Consider the following 22,007-nt stretch of genomic DNA (forward strand, 5'->3'; position numbering starts at 1 on the left):
AGGAGGGGAGGGGAAAACGCTTCCCATCAGCACGTAGAAGACCCCACACCAGTCATAGGGCACTGAGGTGATCATTAGAGCTTTGAAAGATTCAGACACTGTGGTCATGGAGTGTTAGGCTCAACAATTTATCCTGTACAGGTGCAGGCTGGGAGAAGGGCAAAGAACTAGGTCCACCCAGAGTTGGGATTTTAATTAAGGGGACAAGTGCCCCAATGTGACTTGGGTGACAGTAGGAAGTGACAAGGCAGTACAGATATGCACATCACTCAGCTTCCACTATTCTCATCACATTTAATCCTCACAACAGGCCTGTGAGGTAGACATTATTGCCCCATCTTACAGGTGAGGAAACAGGCTCACACATACCCAGGGGCACACAGATGCAGAATTCTCTTACAGTAGAAAAGACATACATACATGCACACACACACACAAGCATTGTAATTCGGGTTCAAGAGCATTTGGGGGACACTCCTAGCCAAGTGGTTCTTTCTGACATTTTGAGAGGAAACAAAAGTTATAGCACGGTGTCAGTGGTCAACTGCGGAGAGGTCAGGGCCACTGCTCTTGGGCAGATCTCTCAGGTGTTTTGGCTGCTGCCCCAAGTCTCTCAGTGTTATTCTCAGAAACCCACAGCAGACCCATCCTCGCCCGGTAGGCAGGGACAGTTCTTCTGAATCTTGCTCTTCGTCATCTGGGCCACACTTCAGATGTTACAAATGATTTTTTCTTGGTTAACCTCTTTAGGCAAATTCTTTCTGCATAAACAGTATCAGGATAGCTTTAAGGGGGTTTGAGTCAGATTATCTTTAGCTGTGTCTAAATAATGTTAAGAATCCCTTGTTTTAAAAAATTTAATAACTTCTATTTAAAAAGAAATGGCCCAGAAATTCAGTACAGCGAGAGATGCTCATATGGAGACTATCTGTTGGAGACACAGACAAATCACTCAGGGAAGAGGGACAGACTTCTAAAATGAGCTGGGAGGGAGGGAGCCTATGACCAAGACATCAAGGCCCTGTCCTGCAAAAAGTCAGGGTCTTACCCTTACTGGTTTGGCTCAGTGGATAGAGTGTCGACCTGCGGACTGAAGGGTCTCAGGTTCGATTCCAGTCAAGGGAATGTACCTTGGTTGCAGGCACATCTCTAGTAGGGGATGTGCAGGAGGCAGCTGATTGATGATGTTTCTAACTCTCTATCCCTCTCTCTTCCTCTCTGTAAAAAATCAATAAAATATAGAAAGAAAGAAAAAGTCAGGGCCTTCATGTCTGGTCATCACATGTAGCCCGACAATGAAAAGGGCAGGGCTCCCTCACCACGGGACCCTCTGCCCTGTGAGGGAGTAGATGACCTGGGCAGGGTGAGGTGGGCACCAGGACATACCTGTACTCAGAGCTCTCAGCTCCCCCTGGAACCTAAAGCCAAATAGACACAGGGAGTGGAGAAGCTGTGCCAGGCTACCTGACTGGGTGTTCTCAATTGTGAAAGCTGTCACTACTGTGATGGGGGTTCATTGGGGCTGGGGTTGTCAGGCCATGGGCTTAAGCTTCCCAAAGAGAAAGCAGGACAGACACAGGTTTTTTCAGGACAGAGCACAGAGAAATAGGCTTCACACAGTGTTGCTTTGAGGTTAAACTTTTCAAAGAGAAGGATCTGAGTTTTGTTCTGATTTAGACATTCTGATAGCTGGAATGGGACTCCCCTGGTCAAAGACACTCGGTGTCCTTCCCAAGTTCTCTCTTCTCCATGTGAGGCCACTGGGGTCTACACATCATTCCTCTCCAGTGCTCCCACTTCTGGTGCAGCAGCAGCTCTCCCCGCAAACATTCACCGCAGCAAACACTAACGCACTCACAGCTCCAGGAAGCCCAAGTTCGTGTCCTGCTCCTCCTCGCTGGGGGCAGATAGGTTTTTCCTTTTCACCTCTTGCCGGGGAACACTGCTCTCTGGGGAACTTGAGGGCCGACACTGTAAACACGACTTCCTGGCATGATGGTGGCAATGCAGTGTGTTCGGGTCACTGCCTGGGGAGTGTGCTGAGGTAGATTGGGGAGGGCCGCCATTCATGGAGTTTGTGGGACTCACGCTGCTGACGGAGGAGTACCCCGAGGTTGCAATGTCCTTGCCCAGTTCCCTGCTGCCACAGAGAGGGGGCTTGGGCCCTAGGGCCAGAGGTGTCTGGGTGCTTGGCACCGTGGCGTGCAGGTCCTGGCATCCCTCGTCCTCCAGGCAGGCCTCTTCATCGCTAGATTCCTGGCCACAGTGCTGTTCTGGATTGAGGTACACCACGGTGACATCAAGGACACCGCTGGGAGCCGTCACTATGGGAGAAGGAGAAGTCAGAGGAGAGGTCAGGCCACAGACTAAGCATCAGGGTGACCCCTACCAAGTTGGGACCCTAGTTGCCTAGGGTCCAACTCTCACCCAGTTCTCTCCGCTCTATATGCTGGACCTCACTAGATAGTCCCCTCTACTGATCTCTTTTGAGTTAAAGAATGGAGGATGAAATGCCTCCTTCAAGCTTGAGGGACCCAATAGGACTTGGGGGATAATAGAAAGTAACAACAAACTGGTCATCTAATAATTTACTTAATTCCCTGGACACAAAAGCTTGCAAGCAATTGGAAGATTGACAGAAACTGCTTGAATTGGGTTTTCTATGCAGACAAGTGCCTGTAAACACGAGAACAGAGCTCCCTGCAGCCTCTCCTGGACCCTGGAGGAAAGTGTGAGCCACAGAGCCACAGTGGGGGACATCTCACACAATGTTCTAGAAAGATCTTACTGTAAACTCCTGACAGACTTCCTTTTCCCCTGCCCCGGTAAGTCCCTTCCATCAACACAGGCCTGCCTGAAGCTGGACACACATTTGGCTTAAATCCTTTCTCCTCAACCACTGCTGTGGTGTCCTAGGGACTCTGCTCTCTCACGTCTACCTGTGTCTGACACGTTCTCTCGCAGGTAAAGCCAGGAGCTCTTGATGAGAGCTGCCCCTCTTCTCGCTGTCCCCTTTGGCATAGCCCCTGGTGGCTTCGTGGGCACGGGACTTACCATCACCCTCCTTCTCGCCCTCGCTCTCCTGGTCGCCCTCGTAGCCAGAGCAGTAGTCCAGGTTCCAGTCCAGGAAGCTGCCCAGTAGCGTCTCTTCCTGGCTGGACAGCTCTGCAGTGGGGGTGGTGACGAAGCTGCCCCTGTCCTCCTGGAGGCTGTTCTCTCGCTTCCTAAGATGTGGAGGCCAGGAACTCAGTCAGAGGCAGCAGCATTAGGTCCTCGGCACCTGCCTGCCCCGCCCCGTGTGCTGTGATAGAGACAACACAGCCACCCAGTGCCTGCCCTTGGCGGCCCAGAGGCAAGGCCAGAGGTGCAGTGAGAGTATTGGCTCATCTGGACTTTGCAGGATCAATATGAGTTCTTCAGGTGAGTGAGGTGGGGAAGAGAAGTTATTGCAGGTGGTACAGCCAGGACTTTTGAGATAGGAGAGACAGAAGTAAGTGGGGCTGGAACCGGTTTGGCTCAGTGGATAGAGCGTCGGCCTGCAGACTGAAAGGTCCTGGGTTCGATTCCAGTCAAGGGCATGTACCTTGGTTGCGGGCACATCCCCAGTAGGGGGTGTGCAAGAGGCAGCTGATCGATGATGTCTCTCTCATCGATGTTTCTAACTCTATCCCTCTCTCTTCCTCTCTGTAAAAAATCAATAAAATTAAAATTAAAATTAAAAAAAAAGAAGTGGGATACAAACGGAAGATTAGGATAGAGATGAGGGTACAGCTGAGGACACCCTTTAGGTTATAGCTGGAGTTAAGGGAGTGCCAGTAACACCATGGAGTTGGAGGCCCAAGAAGGGTGACATGCGACAAATGCATGGTAGGGCTAGAGCCTGAGCTGGGCTCAACCTATGTTCAAGCCCATTTTCCCTCAAAGGGTACCAGTCAAAGCAAGAGACAGCATGTTGGAGGAAGACAGCGCTGCAGAGTGCAGCTCAGGTGCAGGGGAGTGAGGCCTGAATTCAACCCAGCTTCCGTTTCATAGGATGTGTTCCTTCTCCATTATGCCGTAGGAGCTGAGCCCTCTGTGTATGAAGCCCCTCAGACAGTTACTGGCCCAAGCACACAGGAGCCAATACCGCATCACACCTTTAAGACTGGGCTTACTAACCTCTTGGTTTTCCTCGCAGAAGGAGAGCTAAGGAAGGTGTGAATGTCCCCGGAGCTGAGGAAAGACGTGGGTTCCGGGCTCTCTTGTTTCACTCCTAGGGCTGCGCACACCTGGCTGTAGCTCAGCACCTGGGAGGAAGCCGGGGTCAGAGGGAGAGAAGAGGCCCCCAGGGGCAGGCAGGGACTTGTTCCCACCCGACCAGGAGACAGGGAAGGGGGAGTGATACCTCTTCCTGGCTGATCTCTTGGTAACGCTTGTCCTCAAATCGCTGTTTGACGGCCATCAGAGAGACTTGTCTGTAGTCCTTAGGGACGTCGTCATGGAAGCTGCAAACAGAGGGACATGTGAGGGGCAGTGGGGGGCAGGTGGGGATGCGGGGCAGGCATTATCAGCACACCCAGCCCAAGAGACTCCCATTTTTAGCCTCCCTCACTGAAATGAGAGGGGACAACATACTTTCAAAAGCAGCCCAGTGATGGGAGGTAAAATAGAGTGCCACTGTGGGAAAGTCTAGCTGTTCCTGGCAGTTAAACCTTTGACTCAGCAATTCCAATCCCAGGTGAATCCCCAACAGAAATGTGAACACATTCACACAGAAACTTGTCCGTGGATGTTCATAGCAGCATGATACTTAACAGCCAAAAGGTGGAAACAACCCAAACATCCATCAGTGCACAAATTATAAACACAATATCCACAGTAGAATATTACAGTGGAAAATATAAGGGTGGAAGAGGTCGGCCACAAAAGGACACATATTGTGATTCCATTTCTATGAAATGTCCAGAACAGGTAAATCCATAGAGACTGACAGTAGATGAATGTTTGCCTAGGGCTGGAGGGGGGGAAATATGAGTAATATATGTAAGGAGTACAGCCCCCCCATTTTAAAACCATTTTTATTTTTCAATCATAGTTGACATACATTATACTAATTTCAGATGTACACTCGGATTAGACATTAACTAAGTGATCATCCTGGTAAATCTTTCACCCACCTGACACCGTAGATGGTTAATAGTTTACTATGTTCCCTATGCTATACTTTATATCCCGTGACTATTATGTATTAATTTATACTTCTTAATCCCTTCACCTTTTTCACCCATCCCCTCAAACAACCTTCCATCTGGCAAATGGCAAAATGTTCTCTGTAACTGTGAGTCTATTTCCATTATTTTGTTTTTTAGATTCAATTGTTGATAGATTTTATTGCTATTTTATTGTTCATATTTTTATCTTGTTTTTTTCCTTCTTCTTCTTAAAGAAGACCCTTTAACATTTACTGGTTTGATGGTGATGAAATCCTTTAGCTTTTTTTAGTCTGCCCTTTGATTTTAAATGATGGCTTTGCTGGATAATCTTGGTTGTAGGTCCTTACTTTTCATCACTTTGAATATTTCTTGCCAATCCCTTTTGAGCCTTCAGAGCCAAGCCAGCTAGGACCAGTGCCCAGATCCTGAAGCTGATGGACTGGGGTACAGATGACAGTCAGCTTGTGTCTGACCGCACAGTTGCTCACACTAGGAGTGCAAATAGTTGTTACCTGGTTACCAAAAATTATTGTTAGGCTGTCTCCTGTCCCCCAGGGTTTTTTCTTCCAAACCAGGTAAATCAGAATCATTTATTTAACAAACTGAACTTTTTCTAAAGTGTACAATTCAACAGGCTTTTAGTGTGGGGAAGAGAACACTAAGGCAGCATGGCCTGGTGGAGGAAGGAGGTCACTGGGATGCTTTAGTAGATAGGCATGTGGTAGGGAGGGAGTGGGGACCAGAATGAGTGGGCTGAGGAGTGGGAGGAGGGGCTGTAAGCTGAGCTAGGATGAGCTGTAGCCAGGTATGTGCCTGGGGGCCATAGTTTGTCAGCACATGAGCTACATCATGTGTCTTACACTGAAATTCCTACTAGTTAGGGAGAGTCTTATTTTTTCTATTAAGTTCTGCTGCCCATGGAATTTGGCTTGGATTGGGAGGAGCTACTATTGCACACACATCGAGTGAAATATGCAATATGGCTTTGGAATGTTTAAATGTCAACTCTGATACAACTTACTGCAGGAAAGGTCTATGTGGATTGATGGTCCCCAAGAAAGCCCCCTCCTTTTCTCTATACTTGAGGACCCAGCCTCTGTGGCAGAAGTAGGGTGGGAGAATCCATTTCCTTTTAAAGACTCACCACTTTTGGTGAAGACTCAAGACACATGGTATGAGGTCTTCACAGGAGAACCCGGTGAGGTCCCATAGCTGAGTGCTCCAGGGCTGTGCTGGGAAGAAAAGCAGGAATGTTGGGGCTGTTCTGACACCCACTCACCCTTACAACCCAGATGGTTCTGTTGTGGGATTTCCTGGAGCTCAGACCTCACATACAAAGCATGCCTGGTCACTGTCAGCAGTGTGGGAAATACAGGGGTGGACAAAAGTAGGCTTAAGTTGTTCATATGGAAAAATCTATAATAATAAAAGCATAATATACAAATGAATGGCTGAACAGCAGAACAACGTCTGGATGTCCTTCTGGATGAAGCTGGGGCTGCGAGGCTGGAGGCAGCCAGACTGCAAAGGGCTAGTCTTGCACGAATTTCGTGAATAGGGCCTCTAGTAATATAATAATTAATAAGTAATAATACAAGCCCGGCTGATGTGGTCAAGGTTCGATTCCTGATCAGGGCTCATGCCCAGGTTACAGGCTCAATCCCCAGTATCAGGGCATGCAAGAAGCAGCTGATCAATGATTCTCTCTCATCACTGATGTTTCTATCCCTCTTTCCCTCTCCCTTCCTCACTCTGAAATCAATAACATATTTTAAAAATAAATAAATAATAATACCAGAATAAGTACTCTGTTTTGGTGTACTAGAATTGTAAACCTACTTTTGTCCACCCCTGTACTTAAGCTAGGACCATCCCTAACCTCACTCCCAGAGAACGGCTTTTAATCCGTACTGGGGTTTTCCTTCTCCAGGAGAGATGGGCCCGCTTCTTTTTCTCCCCTCTCCCCACTTATTTTCTGACTCCAGGAATTGCCCAGGCCCCTGGCTCAGCCTGTGCTGAGCGGCTGGCCTGAAGAGCAGGGTCCTTACTTTGCCCATGTGTCAACCTTGCTAGCAGCAGGGCGGCTGCGGCCAGGCGTGCTGGGGAGTAGGCAGCCAGGCTGGTGTGCAGTAGGGAGAGCTCGCAGAGGAAGCTGCACAGGTGCTGGGTTCTTGGTGGCATAGGGATCAGCGTCAGCAAGATATCCTTGTAATCAACCACGGTAGGGACCTAGACAGAACCGGAAGGCAGACGTGAGGAGGGGTCTCGGCACACAGAGAGCTCATCTACCCAATCAACAGGGAGGCTGGCCCAGCACAGAGTCTGGCATGACTGATGTTCAAGATGGTTGTCAGGGCATGTGGTGATAAGATGACCTCTGGGCCCAGGACTTCTCAGAGCAGGAAAGTTCAATGCTATGAGATTGCCCTAAGATCCTGCCACTCCCTCATGTGACCTCCACTTGGATTTACAAAGAAAAAGAAAAAAGGCCACTTACTCGAATCTTCCCTTCTAGTGCAGAAATGATCTCTCCCATCATCCTCACCAGGTCCTCATACTTGTACGTATTGTCTGTGAGCCACACGGCTTCCCGGATTGTCAAGATCTCTTTGTTGATGAACCTGGAATATGAGATGGGATCTGAGAGTTGAGCTCAATTCCCTCAGTGAGGCAATCACTTTAGGCTTCAGTAAAAGAGGCTGGGGGTGGGGGGTCAAAGAATAGACCTGGATGCATGTGGCTACAGATGGGAACTGAAGAAATCACATAACCCTGTCATAAGGGGCTGGAAAGGAGGAGGGATTAGTGCCACAGACCACTGTGAGTGGCTGGACCGCCAGGCACACAGATGTTTCTGCCAAAGGCACTCATGAATGACGTGACTGGTCAATCCTCCTGGTTTTGTGTGTGGGGTTTGCCCTGCTTTGTGCCAGATTCTACAGTGAGTATAAATGGCTTAAATCTAGGAGGTAGGTGAGCCACAAAACTGAGCTAGAGGTTGTTTGAAGGTTTGTATACAGCAAAGAGTCTGGCCACTGGAAATCTGATTGTCCATTAGGCAGATGATCACCCTGTTCTCTACTCTCCACGAAAGCCAACTATCAGTGAACACACTGGTCCAGTGGCCTGCTGAGGGTGCCTCCCCTGGTGAGGGTGGGCTGGGGCCAGGCCTGTGATGGCTTTGTCCTAAGACTCTGCAGCTCCCACACATGCTGAGGAATGGGCCCACAGGTGCTGAAAGGCTGAGATGCAAGGGTAGCTGATGAGGCCCTGTGCTTGGAGTCATGGCAAGTGCTGCTTTGAGAGCAGAGGTGAGTTATCTCAGCCTCTAAAAATTTTAAAGAAATTAGCATCTCACCGCTTGTCAGTTTGTGATCCAATAACTTGGTTTCTGTGGACAAGGATGTAAGTATGCCACCTAGATACAGGAGGCAGGGGCCCTGTCTATTCAGTGCTCTCAGGTGAGGAGACCTGAAATACTGAGGGGCCCAAACAGTGTGCAGCAGTTGCCTTGCTGACCCCGAGTCCATCATGCTCCCTCCATCTGTGGTCATACGACCATGCTTTCTAGTTACATGTAGCCATGTGACTGAGCTTGCTGCAAAGGTGGACATGGTGACTTTAGGGGTCAAGGAATAGTAGAGGCAGAGAATAAGACAGAAACTAGGGTTCCTCTGTGACCTCCATGAAACAGAAAATCCACCCCAAAGACATGATGAGCCTGGATCTTATGCCTCTGAGTTATTGTGCAAAAGAAATCAATCTCCCTGTAATTCACACCACTGTGAGCAACGAGCCTGTTCCTTATTTCCCCCGAGCCTTGCAGACAAGGACATTTGGTCTGGAAAGTACTGCCCAGGGGAAATGGCAGACCATCTGGTTTAGGAAAACTAGAACACACAAAATGTATGGTGGGGCTGAAACCGGTTTGGCTCAGTGGATAGAGTGTCGGCCTGTGGACTGAAAGGTCCCGGGTTCGATTCCGGTCAAGGGCATGTACCTTGGTTGCGGGCACATCCCCAGTAGGGGGTGTGCAAGAGGCAGCTGATTGATGATTCTCTCTCATCGATGTTTCTAACTCTCTATCCCTCTCTCTTCCTCTCTATAAAAAATCAATAAAATATATTTTTAAAAAAATCAAACTGTATGGTGGGAATCACTGTTTATATTACTTCCAAAGGCAAAACTGGTGGACAGGTATTTGTTTAAGACAGCAGATTTAGGTAATAAATAAGACTAAGAAACACACTGTTGGGAACTTGATTGCCAACAAGCAATCTTTCATGATCTTCGGTGGAGGACTATGACTTTCCCTCGTTGAGTCACTCTCACCAAATAAGGCCACACTTTGGGTCCTGAGACCATGTACTGGGATGAGTGGCTGCCCACACACCCAGCTCAGCTGTCTCTGTGGGAAGGACTACGTGGCTTGGGCACTTCCTAAAATTCAAACCCCATCTAACCAAATGGGGCAATGAAGCTTTATTTCACTGAAAAGCCAGTCCGTGAACCAGGGCATAGCTGTGGGGAGCTTCTCACCGAGTGCAGATGACCATGCAGGCAATGCCCAGCAGCTGGAGCTTATACCGGGGCACCAGCCTCCTCCGTAGGTATCGGTCCACACACTCCACGGTCAGGTGAAGGCACAGGCTTGTGAAGTCCTTCATGGTGGCAACTTCTACCAGCCAGTCGATTAGAATGTACCTTTGGGAAGAGCACCACCCCTGAACATTAGAGCGAGCATTCATGAGTGTCCTATCTCCCAATCCAGATGGTCCATCTGTCTCAAGTGAGAGAGCTGGTCATCTGCACTATTGGTTTACCCAGGAACCATCCCAGGCTGAGATGCTATATTCAAGGGGGTTAGGGAGGCCCCATATCTCCTGACATTGTTTCTGGGAGGTAGGTGGGCTCATATATCCATGTCTCTGCCGCCCCCTCAGTGTCCCCCAGGACTGGAAAGACCCGATACTTACAGGTAAGGGGCAAGGTAGAGGTGAGACAGATCACAGACCCCAGGACCAGAGAAAAGACACTCAAAGGTGCGAGAGCTTTGGCCCTCCTGCAACACACCTATGGGGTCATTTACCAAAACCTTCTGCATTGGAGCAAAGAGCCAAGAACATAACTAAAGCGGAACACACTGAGCCGGCGCCTGGACTTTCTTATCACCCACCAACCCTAATGGAGCACAGAGCCAACACACATGGGGTCTTCCTCAAGAGGGCTACAGCCTGGGGTCAGGGACAAAGACATCACAAAGGAATGCTGCATGCAATGGGAAGGATACCAGAGTACGGGAAATGCCTTTCTGAATAAAGGAGAGGGGGTTCAGAGAATAGAAGAGAGAGAAAAATTGTGATTCTGCAGACAGGGTAGGTGGGATCCTGGTGTCAGCCAGGACAGAAGCATCTCTTAAATGTGGAGGGAAAGAGGGAAAGATGGGGCCAAAGCGGTGGAATGGAAGGAGGAGGGAAGCAATGGAGGTGGAATGGAAGGAGGAAAGGATGAAGGAGGAAGACAAGCCTCTAGTTTCTCCCAGGAGGAGGAAGAAAGCATGACATGAGTATCAGGTGTTTGAGGTTTAAACCAACCACTATTGAAAGAGAAGAGGAAGTTCCCCTACACAAATAGATTAACAAACTTAATCTGCTTATAAAAACAGAATAACCAAAGTATATACTTTAAAGTGGATAAATCTGAAACTAATATAATGTTACATGTCAATTATACCTCAGTAAAATAAAAGAAAAAGTTGGCAGTTGCTAGGCAGAGGAAAATGGAAGGATGCTCAACTCAAGGGATGAAATGTTATTATCTCAATAAAATTATTTTAGTTCTTAACAAGGGGAAAAAAAGTGAATTTTATTACACCCTGCTGAGCCAAAATAGCAAGTCAAAAAAAAAATAAATAAATAAATAAAAGGGCAGACTGAGAGGGGCACAAGGTGTTATCAGCATATTTCTTCCAACAGAAAAAAGGAAGAGCTGAGAGGAGGGGGAAAGGGGTTGCTGCCACCACCACAGGCAGAAAGCACAAAATCCTTGTGACATTTAATGTGGGATCTAAGGATGATGCATCCCTCACCATGTGTGTTAGACATTAATCCTCTCCAGGAAACGCTAGATCTTCCAAAACTATTGTTTACTGAGAATTTACTATGTGCTGGGCATTGTCTACTAGAGTATACCCAGAATCTGCCCATCATAAACCCAAATGTATTTGAAACCTCTTACATAAGCTTACAAAATTACTCACATTTTCCATTTCACTACCATGTTCTGTAATTAAATGTAACAAGTGCCTTATCTCTACACCTTGGAGGACAATGGACCAGCAGAGAGTGGTGGGTACTGCTGGGGTTTCAGGACCCCGGGCACATTGCAGCTGCCCCAGAGGGCACAGCTCCTGGTTCAGGCTGGCTCTGACAGCCATGGAGTTTCATATATCAAGTTAATGATCATAATGATAGCTTATAAAGAAAAGGTGGTTTGGGGGCTTCAGAAAGATATTTAAAATGGTTTTAACGTGTTCTGAGGCTTAAAAAGGAAAATTGGAGAGAGCAACAAATATTAAGGACAAATATTTTCTCTTAAAGCCCTGGATAACTTAGAAAACACACACACACACACACACACATAAAGGGGGTGATCTCAGTGGGGTTGACAACACAGAGTGCTCTGTGATAGGTGGCTCAGGTGAAACAGAATGGATAGCTCCCTTTGCACCAGAGACCAGTGGTCACTCTGCCGTCCAATCAGAAGCTCTGGCTTGAACCCCTCACCTCATCGTGTCGTTGAGTCCCTTCTGTACGGAAAAGACCTCCTGCTTATTAGCAGCGTGGGAAGCCTGAAAGAGCTGGCAGACTATCTCATTGGATGCTTTCACTTCTAGTCCAAGCTGGTTTCCATTTGCACAGGCTTTGGCTAAAGACAGCTGGGAAGTAAAGACATGCAGAATGAGCACAAAGCAGTGACTTTTGAGGTTTTCCATTTCCAAATGTGAAGAGCTTTTGAGAGAGAAGACATGTGTATACACATTTGTCCTCCTTATGCCTCAAGCCTTCTGGAACCAGTAAGACTAAGATTTTAATAATTCCTTTTGAAATAAGTAATATATCACATGATAAAGAATTTTAAAAAGGATAAAAGGTATGTAATGAAATGTTAGTCCCCTTCCTAACCTGGTATAGTAGTTCAACCAGTAAGTGTTTGGTAACTTAAAAAAAAAAAAGGTATATTCCTATTCAACTCCCAACTGTGAAAGCTAGATACTCCAGAAAGAAGCTGCATAGCAAGGTGTCAAAGAGCAGGCTGGGGGCTCAGATGACTTGCCACTAAAATCTGAGCCTGAGTGTGACTGCTGGGAAATTGGGGGACTTCTATGCCTCAGTTTCACTTTTCATGAAGTGGCATATAGCACCCGCTTTGGTAGATGATGTGAGGATTAACTGAGCTTTGCACAAGACCCACCCAGCACCCACTAAGCTCAGAAATTGGTTACTATCAACCATTTCTATGTATTTCCTTTCAGATTTTTCTATGCACCGACAACAGTGTGTATATGCATTCGTGTTTACAGTATAATACACATCTAATCTATTCTTTGCTCACCTAACAATAATAACATGGTTCCTTAGAAAATGAAATATCTGTAAACATGTTCAATTTGTTCTTTTTCAGTTATTTCTGATGAGTTTTACTATTATTTTGTAACATCTTTGTGCAGCCTTTTTAATACCTGTAACTGTCTGCTCATATGACCAGTCCACAGGAATGGCTCTGCTAAGCATTTTGCTGCTTATGTGCAAGTGCTTTCTGAAAGGCAGGACTTGATGTTCACACCAATTAATAGGAACACTATTTTATTATATCTCTGCCAGAAAAAACAGCTATTGTTAAAAATTGTCTATTTTGCCGAAACCGGTTTGGCTCAGTGGATAGAGTGTCAGCCTGCAGACTGAAAGGCCCCAGGTTTGATTCCGGTCAAGGGCATGTACCTTGGTTGTGGGCACCTCCCCAGTAGGGAGTGTGCAAGAGGCAGCTGATGGATGATTCTCCCTCATCGATGTTTCTAACTCTCTATCCCTCTCTCTTCCTCTCTGTAAAACATCAATAAAATATATATTTTTAAAAGTTGTGTATTTGCTGAAGTCATTATCTATTAAAAAGCACACATAAATATCTGCTAATGTGATCTGATTAAAATGCACTGCCCTTTCAGCCAGCAGTGATGGTAATGCTGATGCTCTGTTTCCTCAATTGTGCTTATTTCCTCTTTTCTCAGAGGCCACTGAGGCCCTGTGGACTTTATCAGGACCTTATTCTTATTGATGAGCTTGAGCTTCAAGTAGAACCACATTGTGATTGTGATGTCTTACAAATTTGCTGACTGCCTTTTTGGACATAAACATTACAGTGCTCTGTGACATGTCAGGCTGAGCCACCTACCACTTTGTGATTTCTTTCCTAGCTTTTGAGGGTAGGTGACTATCAACCATCCACTTGATTGGTTGAGCTTCTACCTGCTTGATTTTGTCTTTTTTTTTTTTTTTTAAAGTTGAAACATTTATTTATTTATTTATTTTAATTGATTTTTCACAGAGAGGAAGAGAGAGGGATAGAGAGTTAGAAACATCGATGAGAGAGAATCATCGATCAGCTGCCTCTTGCACACCCCTTACTGGGGATGTGCCCGCAACCAAGGTACATGCCCTTGCCCAGAATCGAAGGTACATGCCCTTGCCCAGAATCGAACCCGGGACCTTTCAGTCTGTAGGCCGATGCTCTATCCACTGAGCCAAACCAGTCCCGGCTAATTTTCTTTGTCTTGAAATCACGACTTTACAGCTTCAAGGAGAAAGTGCTTAAAGAACACCAACTACAAATCCCTAAGGCTTCTGGTTCTGACACTGGACAGCCTGGTGAGCAGGTCAAATAATGAGAATAAGACAGCACTCCACATGCCCACCTGCTCTAAGGAGCTTTAAGATCTGTTGCTGAGGTAAGCTTTACCTGCAAGAGAACTTTAGACTAATATGAATTTTGACAGCAAATGCAGTCCCAAGGTACTTAGAGATTAAGAGACTGGCTTAGAGGCAATGGGCTCTGAGACAATAGGGTGGTAATGGACAGAGAAGAAGGCAGCAGTTCCAGGCTCTCCTCCCACACACCCCAGAGCTAAGCTCCTTTAAGACACAACTCCTGAGTGAGCCCAGGAGGTAAAGGCCAGCTCCCTCCTCACCTGGGCCTCCCAGCAGCCTTTGGCAGCATAGTCCCTGAGTTTCCGGAAGTTGTGGAGGCATCGTCCAGGATCAGACATCTGTCAATGGAAGAAAGTCACCATGACTTTACATGGTTGTGTCTTTGGAAAAACTCAGAACTGACCTACGGGATCTTTAAATGTTCCCCCTACATCCCCAGAGGGTCTCTGGCTGCACTTTCTTCCAAGCCTTTTATTCTCCAAATGACGGTGGTCATTTTGGGACAGTGCTGAGAGTGGCCCACTAAGCAGTGGTTCCCAGGGGCCTACTAGATGAGGATCCTTCCTGTGCTGACAACCTCGTACAAGGGCCGATTTGGAGACTGTGCCTTTGGCCAACGTAATTCCTCCTCTCCCCAGACCCTGGTCCACTCACATCCGTCGTTCTGTCACTTTCCCAGAGGAGGTACGAGCTGGTCAAACATCCCTGATTGGCAGACTCTTCAAACAGATCACGCGCCTGCTTCTTTTTCTCTTCATCCTGGAATAAGTCCAAGCAGTTTATTCTTTTCTTATTCTGCTAAACCATTCTAGTAACCATCTTCATCTTTCTCCATTATCTCTAAGTGTTCCCATGCATTGCTTTTTAATAAGAATCGGAGTAGAAATGATTTCTCTAAAGACATACATTTGACCATCAATGGGGAAACTGAATTCACAAGTTCTGCTCTCACACGTTCTGTTTTCTCTTTGACCAGGTTTGTGTTTGGTTTAGCTCTAGGCCTACTGGAGGGCAAGCCCTCCACACTGAAGCCCCCTGATGGTGATGTTGGAGGCTATCAGGCTCCCCCACCTTCTCCCTCATGCTCAGTGTACCTCCCTGTTACTGTCAACGCACACCTGCCACCAGAAGCCACCACCTTCCCTGACTTTGCTGCAGAGGGAGTTCCTTAGTAACAAAGCTTGTTAAAGCTTTCTCAAACGTGGAGAGGTCTGGGTGAGGAGTGGGAGAGGCTCACCAACAGCAGAACCATGAAACAAATAAGCACACTCAGACACTCTGCCTAGCTCCATGCAGCCTCTCACAGTCAGGATCTGGCTTTGAACCCTGGAACAGCCCCTTTTGCTGCCCTTCACTTACTTTCTCATCCTTGGTGTCTGTGGCTGGCAGAAAAGTGAGCAGCATGGAAGTGAAGCTGCTGTATTCTGTATGCTCACCCAGGCTAGGTACACACAAAACTCAGAATCCAAGTGGGATGGATAACTCAACTCACCTCAAAAAGATTCAGCACTCTCCCCAAGCAGTGCAGTATGGCCGCTCTGTGAGTCTAAGAAAAGGAGAAAGAAGTATGACCACCAGAGGAGAGAACATCCGGGCTGCCCCTCCCAAGCTGTGGGGTTTGCAGGCCTGCTTCATGGAACTTCTGTCTTGCCTTCCCACCCAGCTGTCAATGTGCCTGCAGTCCAGCTCATCAGATTCCCCTGAAGCCCGGCTCTGAGGCCTCCTCTCCTGCTTGGGCATTTCCAGATGCTCCCACATCCATACAATTTATCTTCTGTGCCTCCACTGCCCTCAGGTCTCTGACTTTATGATCCACAGCATCTCTCCTCAAGGTTTCTCACCTCCCGAGGTTCCGTGGGGCTTGATCTGCCCAGCACTGCCCACCCTCCATGCGCTCCTGGCCAGGACTCACTCTTTGTAGAAGCTGGCACTCTGCTCTGAGGCTCTCGTGAACCACGGCCTTGCAGCAGCTTCCAGACACTGACCACGGCGGGCGGATGAAGAGCCAGATGAAGGGCGCAGCACTGACATTCAGGCGCTCAGCGAGACTAAAGTAGTGGGAGGCTTTCAGGCCATTCACTTCTGCACGGGCCTCATCAGACACAGACACTGTAGAGGCGGACAGAACATAACCCAGGGATGTCTCAAGGACAAATGTGAAAGTTCTCCATGATCTTTTGGGAAAGTCTAAAACCCCAAGTCCACTGCAGCGCAGAGCCATTGGTGTTTTAGGAGACAAAAGCCCTCCAGCATGAATGGCGAGCTCCTTCCCTTTCTCCCCCTACTGTGAGAATCATGTACCTCTGCCAGGATCTTCCCAGCAGCCTGGATTTTGACGGTTGGGAAGGTGCTCTCTGTGAAGGTGTTATATGCCCACCCTCCCTCCTGTTGGGTCCTGCTGGCAACCCCCCTGCTAACAAGTTTATTTTGGGGGCAATGAGAATTCCCAAAATTAGTGGTGATGGCTGCACAACTCTGTGAATGTACTAAAAATCAGCAGGCTGTATATTTGGATGGGGGAGTTGTATGGTGTGCGAATTATGTCTGGGAACTGCTATCTGACGGGAGGCTTGGGGCAGGACGGCAGCCTTTCTCAGCCTGGAGGAAAGCTCCCTGTTTCCATCAGTCACAATGGTCTCGTCAACTGACCACGTGCCGAGGCTCTTTCTCAATAAGATGCCAGATCTTTCAGAAGCAGAGAAACAGCTGTTACACTCAAATCTTTATGTGCTTTGGGAACCAGCCAGGATGGGCCCTAGGCTAGTCCTTAGTGTGCTAAGCTAGCAGGCAGGAAGTGGCAGAAGGCCACAGAAGATTCTTTCCAAGAGCACTGGCCTTTGGGGGTAAGGAGATTCGGTCACCATGCTGGCTTCGACCTGCTCGTACCCGCCTCCGGCTTAGAGCCTTGGCTACCTGTGTTCTCGATATCCTACGGAATTAGGCACACTTTGACCGCTGCCCCCGAGTTCCACAGAGGAACTGTGGCTGAGGCAAGGAGACAGTCTACACACAGGTTTTGGTGTTAACTGGACAGAGGGCAGGCAGCCAGGGAAAGGCTGCTGTCTGAGTAGCCCTCATTCTAATGCTCTGCTCCGTCATTCTTTGCTGACTGAAATGAAAAGATTTATTAAAATGAGAGGTGAGTCTTCCAACGTACAAAAATCAAACTTCATCAATGGGCTCCTCAGTAGGGCAAGAGCTCCTTGGAGAAGACAGTGAGGCAGACCTCAGAAGAGCATCTAAATTACAAACACTGAGAAGAGCTTTTGCTTGTTCTAAACCATCAATACCAAGAGGGCAACGCCAGCTCCAGCCCTCCAAGGACTTACAGCCTTCATTGTAGAGGTAGGCAATGCCTAGCTTCACAGCAGCTTCAAAATTCCCCTTTTCAGCAGCCCTACAACATTAGAACATAAAATACCACAGAATTATACTCCATCAAGGTTATGTTCCATCACAGCAATGGAAGCTAATTATTTTCTGAATAGCAACTTCTTTCTGTACAACTTCTATCCATGACACGCTACATGTATGAACCTTAAAAATATGCTAAGTGAAAGGAGCCACATGTTGTATGATTCCTTATATGAAATGTTCATAATGGACATATCCAGAGAGAGGAAACAGATTAGCAGTTTTCAGGGTTTGGGGGATTGCAGGTAAAATAGGGAATGACTGCTAATGGTTACAGGGTCTCATTTTGGGGTAATGAGAATGTTATAAAGTTAGATAGCATTGATGGTTGCATAACTGTACTATATTAAAAATCATCAAGTTGCACCTTTAAAAAGGGTAAATTGTATAATTTGTGGGTTACATCTCAGGTGGCCTGCCTGAAACTATTGGCACACTTGGACAGTGTGTTTAGTCACTGTCACACTAGGATTCACAGGCCTTAGGGCTCACACCCACTTTGGTCCTGCCTCTGGATCCCATCTCTAGCAAGGGGATGGGATCAGCCAGTGAATGAAATGCAATAAGATTTAAATCATATGATTTTGACCAAAAGAAAAGAGCTGAGTAAAGTTCCCACACACAGACAACCTGGGTTTGAGTCACAAGGGATGGGTCACAGCCCAAGAGGGACTCTTCAGAAGCACCACTGTGACTAATGAGAGTTAGGCCTGTGCTGGGGGTATGGATGACTGATGACTGTGCCGGGAGTCATGTGACTCAGTGGGTGAGGTTGCCTGCTCTTAGTTGCTTCCTTTGGGGGAGGGAGGAGATAAAGAATTGGCAGAGGCTACAGGAAGAAAATCATTCCCAGGTCAGGCCCTGAGACACATGCTGGAATATCAGGGAGGCCCCAAGATGGGAGAAAACCAAGCTATTCCCAGGGTGCAGAGGTACCTTTCAAAGAGCCTCAGGTTCCTTGGAGAAGGCCATAGCTCTTGAAAGCTGGCACATGCCCACACGCTGGCATGGCTGTCCACCAGGTACTTCAGGTGGGAGTGCACCTGCAGAGCAACGGAAGCAGGGTAGGTGGGAATTAAGGGACCTTCCAGAAACAATGCCTCTGGAGCTTTTGAAGCCAGACTGTGAGGCCTCCTGTCCCCTTCCCTACCCCAGGAGCAAAGGCCCCACTCTGTGTCGTAAAGTAACAGTGACTTTGAATAGAAAAGAAGAGCCCAGAAATAAGTTTCTCTGTGGCTCTGAAGGTGGAGACAGTGGTCCTGGAAGGGGGAATAAGCATCTGGACCAGTAGTTCTCAACCTTTCTAATGCCGTGACTCTTTGACACAGTTCCTCATGTTGTGGTGACCCCCAAACATAAAATTATTTTCATTGCTACTTCATAATTGTAATTTTGCTACATAAAATTATTTTTGTTGCTACTTCATAACTGTAATTTTGCTACAAAATTACATACGAACATACATACACACATATTACATACATACAAACGAAACTAATTTTATGGTCACCACAACATGAGGAACTGTATTAAAGGGTCTCGGCTTTAGAAAGGTTGAGAACCACTGATATAGTCTGAGAAAGGGGATGACACCTCTGTACGATATATAGCTACAAAGAACAGAAAAACCAAGTCTAACAAGAGCAGCTAGGACAAAAATCTGTTTTTTGCTGTTGTTTTAAAATTTTTATTGATTTTGCCGAAACCGGTTTGGCTCAGTGGATAGAGCGTCAGCCTGCGGACTGAAAGGTCTCGGGTTCGATTCTGGTCAAGGGCATGTACCTTGGTTGCGGGCATATCCACAGTAGGGGGTGTGCAAAAGGCAGCTGATCGATGATTCTCCCTCATCGATGTTTCTAACTCTCTATCCCTCTCTCTTCCTCTCTGTAAAAAATCAATAAAATATATATTTAAAAAAAATAAATAAACAAAATTTTTATTGATTTCAGAGAGGAAGGGAGGAAAGAGAAACATCAGTGATGAGAATCATTGATCAGCTGCCTCTTGCACGCCCCCTACTGGGAATCAAGCTCACAACATACTAGGCATGAGCCCTTCCCCAGAATCACAGCCTCCAGGGTCCCTTCAGTCGGGGTCCCTTTAGTCCGCAGGCCAAGGCTCTATCCACTGAGCCAAACCAGGAAGGGACAAAAATCCATTTTGTATTGTTCTGCCTGGAGTCTTGCAGTGGGAGCATGAATGGAGTCTAGAGGTCAACAGGGACTCTTGGAAAAGACTGACAACAGCCTCAGGTAGGATCTGGAGCCTGTGCTCTGGGTGGGAGCCCTGATCCTGGTTAGCAATTTAAGCGCTAACATTCCCACCGCCATTGGAAACTCAACACTCTTGAGATATTATAGCCCAAGAGGTGGCTTTGGGAGTTGGAAAAATGGGTTCTTGTCTTCCCACGAATTTACTGTATGCCTTGGATTAAGTCGTTTAAGATGAGGCTGCAGTTCCAATGTCTGTAAAATAACACTGAGTCCCTTTCAGTACTGAATATTACATGGCATTTGTTCTCAAGGATATACTTTTATTCTTTTTAATGATCTCTTAATTTTTCTCAAAAAATTTAAAAATTTATTTTTCAACTAAAATTGAGGTACAGTGTTAAATTTCAGATATAGTGTCTTAAGAGATACAAATTTTACTGCCATAAAAAAGTGGCTTCTCTGTTACACATTATAGTGAATGTACTACTTTTAGCTTTTTCTATGATCGGAACCAACTCAAGCATCTATTAACAATTATCATCCTTGTTTCTCTGTTCTCTTTTGAAGCCAAAGTTCTGTTCTGACATTTAGGAATATGAAACCGTGATGGAATGACCAGCAATGCTAGGGCTGAGTTATTTTCATCTGGCAACTTACGGCTCGAACGGCAAGGATGTCCTCAACAGAAAGCCATTTCAGGATGTGAAAGAGCACATCTTCTGGGAGACTCAAGATGGTTAAGTTTCTGGGTCGTCTTCTGATTCTTCGCTTGGTGGGATAACAGAAACACTTGGCACACCTACAGTGGATCACTTAAGAAAAAGAACCAGAATGGTCTCAGTGATGTGTTGCAAAGGAGCTGTACTGACACGAAGTTATATGTGAAGATGATTGAACCGTTATTGTCCCCTGTCCCACCCAAGGAATCAGCCATATTTCCAGTCCCCAAGGAAGAATAAGGGAGCAGCATGATAAGGATAACAGCATTTATTCAAATATTCAGTTAAGTATCGGTGGTGAATAAGCAGAAAGTCATGTAACCTGGCTATTGGGAAACTTTCTGATCCAGAGGCAGAGCCCAGAGGATAACCAGGAAGGGGAAACAAGCAGCCAACGGGATGAGGTCTCTCAATGAAGCCTCCCTGGCACCCTGGCTGATCTCTTTGCTCCGTTTGCATACACGACTACAATGCATGATGTTCCATAAGGATCCGTGGACTTGGGAACCACCCGGTTTTCGAGTTCAAACGAAGAGGGGCAGTTAGTTCCACAGGGAACCAAAGACTGAAACTGCAGGACAGCCTGGTTCCCCCCTCTGCCCAGGGTCCTCTCCCCCCACGGCGGGGCGTGAGGAAGGGTCACTCCGCCTCCAGCAGCTCCTTCCTCATTCCAAGCAGAGGACTGAGACACTCCCGGGCAGGAACCCCTCACCTATGACTTACCTGGCTTTCCATCCAGCACTCCGCCCCGCGCCCCGCTCCCCACCTGGGTCTCCCCATCAGCGCTTAACGTGCCGCGAAAGCCCGACTCACACTCCGGGCGACCAGCTCCCACAGATTACATGGTGTTTTTCCCCCCCACACTGTCCTCATTCCCTGGATGGAGGACAGACACGGGGACGCTTCACCGCCACGGCGAGAACCACCGGAGCCGCGGCGGCGCTCCCCGTCCTCCGCGGGTGCCGGGACCCGCGCGCGGGGCTTTCACGCGGACCCGGGCGCCGTCGGGCATTTAAACTGCGCGCCGGGCGAGTGCCGCCGGGACCCCGGGGCGAAGGGCTCGAGCCGGCCGGCGCGGTTTGGGGCCGCTCGCTCGCCCGCCCGTCGCCGCCCAGGCCGCCCGCACCCCGCGCCCCGCGCTCACCGCTGCCGCTCCCCATCGCCACCTGCGCCCGCAGCCTCCGCCGCCTCAGACTGAGCAGCAGCGCCAGCCGCCGCCAGCCCTGCGCGCCCCGCCCCACGCACGCGCAGACCCGCCCCGCCGCCCGCTCTAGTTTTCAAACGCGCCCGGCGCTTCCATTGGCCCGTCCGGGGGGGCGCGCGCCGCAGGTCTGCAGGGCCCCGCCCCCGGCCCCGCCCCTCTCCCCGGCTCCGGGAGCCCGCGATTGGCCGCGCCAGGACGCGAATTCGAACACCGGCCGTTGATTGGTGGAGCCCGTGAAGCCTCCCGGCTCCCTCGTCCTGGCGTGGGTCTGGGAGGAGCGC

At 48.0% G+C, this 22,007-nt stretch overlaps 1 protein-coding gene across 1 annotated transcript; it reads right to left on the reverse strand.

Moving 5' to 3' along the window:
* Positions 1-1,160: 1,160 nt before the first annotated feature.
* Positions 1,161-21,778, reverse strand: CCNF (cyclin F). Its single transcript, XM_036409535.2, has 17 exons — positions 21,667-21,778; positions 20,461-20,615; positions 18,527-18,633; positions 17,506-17,573; positions 16,089-16,285; positions 15,669-15,722; positions 14,831-14,935; positions 14,437-14,514; positions 11,978-12,129; positions 9,732-9,896; positions 7,690-7,813; positions 7,241-7,421; positions 6,337-6,424; positions 4,385-4,484; positions 4,159-4,286; positions 3,055-3,224; positions 1,161-2,324 (listed from the first exon to the last, which is right to left on the reverse strand). The coding sequence occupies exons 1-17, from the start codon at positions 21,680-21,682 to the stop codon at positions 1,855-1,857; spliced, it is 2,358 nt and encodes a 785-aa protein (XP_036265428.1). The 5' UTR covers positions 21,683-21,778; the 3' UTR covers positions 1,161-1,854.
* Positions 21,779-22,007: the final 229 nt, after the last annotated feature.

Source organism: Pipistrellus kuhlii, unplaced genomic scaffold, assembly GCF_014108245.1.
Source record: "Pipistrellus kuhlii isolate mPipKuh1 unplaced genomic scaffold, mPipKuh1.p scaffold_m20_p_4, whole genome shotgun sequence".
Taxonomy (NCBI): domain Eukaryota; kingdom Metazoa; phylum Chordata; class Mammalia; order Chiroptera; family Vespertilionidae; genus Pipistrellus; species Pipistrellus kuhlii.